We start from the raw sequence: 2930 nt of genomic DNA, 5'->3' as shown, positions 1-2930 counted from the left end.
TCCCACTCCTGGGCCCTGACTCTGATTCCTGGGCCCTGGGGCCTACTCCTGGGCCCTGACTCTGATTCCTGGGCCCTGACTCCCCCTCCCCGGACCCGGGGCCTACTCCTGGGCCCTGACTCCCCCTCCCCGGACCTGGGGCCTACTTCTGGGCCCTGGCTCCCCCTCCCTGGGCCCTGATTCCCACTCCTGGGCCCTGACTCTGATTCCTGGCCCCTGGCCCCCTCTCCCGGGCCCTGACTCCCACTCCTGGGCCCTGACTCTGATTCCCGGGCCCTGGGGCCTACTGTCAGCTTTCCTACCTTTGGAGAGCTTGTTGTGTTTTTCCAAGAAGTTGAACCACTCCTTGCATCCAGTCAGCTCCTGGCTCCTATTACTTGGAATGTCCTCTTTGCAGGCCAGCTTCAGTTGGTTCAGGTCCTCTGGCGTGATGTTGGATGAGAGGTCATCAAGTAAGGCAGCAAACTGCACTAACTCCGTGTCTGCCATGATTCTCTGGGAGGGGGGAACGACACAGACAGAGAGGGATAGCAACATAGACCATCAACCCTTCCAGATTGCTCCCCCATACGGTCATGGCTAATCATCCAACTCAATCCCCTTCACCCACTATCTCCCTTTAGCCCTAAGAACTGTATCTAACTCCTTCTGGAAAACATTCCATGTTTCGGCCCCGACCGCTTTCTGTGACAGAGAATTCCACAGGTTCCCCACCCTCTGGGTGAAGACTTTTCTCCCCCATCTCAGTGCCACGCCTTCATCTGTGACCCCCTGGTTTTGGACAGACTCTGGGGTTCGATGGAGCGAGCGAGTGAGAGACGGAAGAAAGAATCAGAGAGAACTCCGAGATAGCCTGAAAGATGGTAAACTAGACAGTGGGTGTGAGAGAGAGATGGAGGGACTGAGAGAGGGCGAGAAGGAAGGGAGAGGAAAAGAAGCTGAGAGAGATGGAGAGGTTGAGAATCAGAAGATGGGAGAGAGAGACAGAGCGATAGGATTGAATTGGAAAGTGAAAAGAAGTGAGAAAGAAGAGGAGGGCAAGGACTCCAGAGTGAGAGAGAGAGAGAAGTGTGAGGGAGAGGAAGACAGATCGAGAAACAGAGAGATAGAGAGAGAGACAGTGAGAGAGACAGATAGATAGAGAGACAGTGAGAGAGACAGATAGAGAGAGAGAGTGAGAGAGAGAGACTGAGAGACAGAAGGAGAGAGTGAGAGAAACAGATAGAGAGAGAGAAAGACTGGAAGACAGTGACAGAGAGAGACAAAGAGAGAGAGTGAGTGGGAGACAGAGAGAGACAGAGACAGAGAGAATGAGACAGGGAGACAGAGAGAGAGTGCAAGACAGAGAATGACAGACGGGGAGAGAGAGAGAGAGAAAAACAGTGAGAGCCGAAGACAGAGAGTGAGAGATAGGGAGACAGTGATGTAGAGAGAGAGACAGAGACAGACAGAAAGAGATGAGAGAGATAGATAGACGGAGAGGCAGAGATAGGGAGAGACTGAAAGTGCGGCAGCCAGGAAGAGAGATAAAGAGACAGCGCGAGGAAAAATGGAGACAGACAGAGAAAGATGAGGAGAGTCTGATGGGGGTGTGGAGAAATAGAGAGAGAGAGGGAGGGAGAGAAGAATGAAGAGGTAGTCAGACAGAGAGAGATGGAGAGGGGATGGTCTATAAACAGGGTACTGTTTGCTTTGCCCTACACACTGTAGTCTCTCTGCTGGAGTACCTCACGCCGACCCGACCAGACCCCGAACACCACTCTCACTTGTTGACAGTGACTGGGAGGGACAGAGGGAGGGAGCTCAGAACTCCGCTCCCTCTCCTCCCACCAGGCCCCAGCCCCCAGCCCGCCTCACTCCCCATCTCCTGCTGTTCAAAACCGGCCTCTTCCAAACACCGTCTCCCTGGAAACCAGGCATTCCAGAGGCTCCGGCGAGCAGTTACCAGGGAGACGGCTCCGAGATCCCGGAGACTGAGGGATGTGAGAGAGAGAGAGAGAGCGTACAGAAATCTCAGGCAGGACCAGAGAGCAATACAGCCCAGAGTCACAGGCTCATTCCAGCTCACACCAGCACCTCCCCAGATCCTCCACTCACACTCACACACTCTCACTCTCACACACTCTCACACTCACTCACACACTCTCACACTCACTCACACACTCTCACACTCACACTCACACTCACACTCACACACTGACACATACACACATACACGCGCTCTCACTCTCACTCACACACTCATTCACACACACTCTCACTCACTCACACACACTCACTCTCACTCACTCACACTCACTCTCACACTCACACTCACTCACTCACACTCACTCACTCACACACACTCACTCTCACACACTCACACACACTCACTCTCACACACACACTCACACTCACACATTCACACTCACACTCATTCACACTCACACACACACACTCATTCACACTCAAACACACACTCACACACTCACTCACACACACAGACACACACACACACTCACTCTCACACTCACACACTCACTCACACACTCACACATTCTCACTCACTCACACACTCTCACACTCACACACACACTCTCACACACTCTCGCTCATTCACACACTCACACTCACACACTCACTCACACACACTCACACTCACTCATACTCTCACACTCACTCACACACACACTGACACACACTCACTCACACACACACACACACACACACACACTCACTCACACACTCTCTCACACACTCTCTCACACACTCTCACACTCTCACACACACACTCACTGACACACACTCTCTCACTCACAAAAACACCCACACTCACTCACACAAACACACTCACACTCACACACTCTCTCACTCTCACTTACAAAAACACCCACACTCAACTCACACAAAAACACACTCTCACACACTCTCACACACTCTCACACACTCTC

The 2930-nt window shown here is 52.7% G+C and overlaps 1 protein-coding gene across 1 annotated transcript in view; it reads right to left on the bottom strand.

Moving 5' to 3' along the window:
• LOC125488241 (astrocytic phosphoprotein PEA-15) overlaps positions 1-2930 on the bottom strand; it is a gene marked incomplete at its 3' end in the record, with an annotated part of 33811 nt that overhangs the window by 25097 nt on the left and 5784 nt on the right. Inside the window, exon 2 of the mRNA XM_048621175.1 lies at positions 303-495. Within this exon, the coding sequence (XP_048477132.1) occupies positions 303-489 (187 nt within the window). The remainder of the gene's footprint in view (positions 1-302; positions 496-2930) is intronic.

This window comes from Rhincodon typus, unplaced genomic scaffold, assembly GCF_021869965.1.
Source record: "Rhincodon typus isolate 14 unplaced genomic scaffold, sRhiTyp1.1 hic_rhity00000082, whole genome shotgun sequence".
Taxonomy (NCBI): Eukaryota; Metazoa; Chordata; class Chondrichthyes; order Orectolobiformes; family Rhincodontidae; genus Rhincodon; species Rhincodon typus.
Note: the sequence above shows the minus strand (reverse complement) of the source record. Positions and strands in the feature narration are given on the sequence as shown.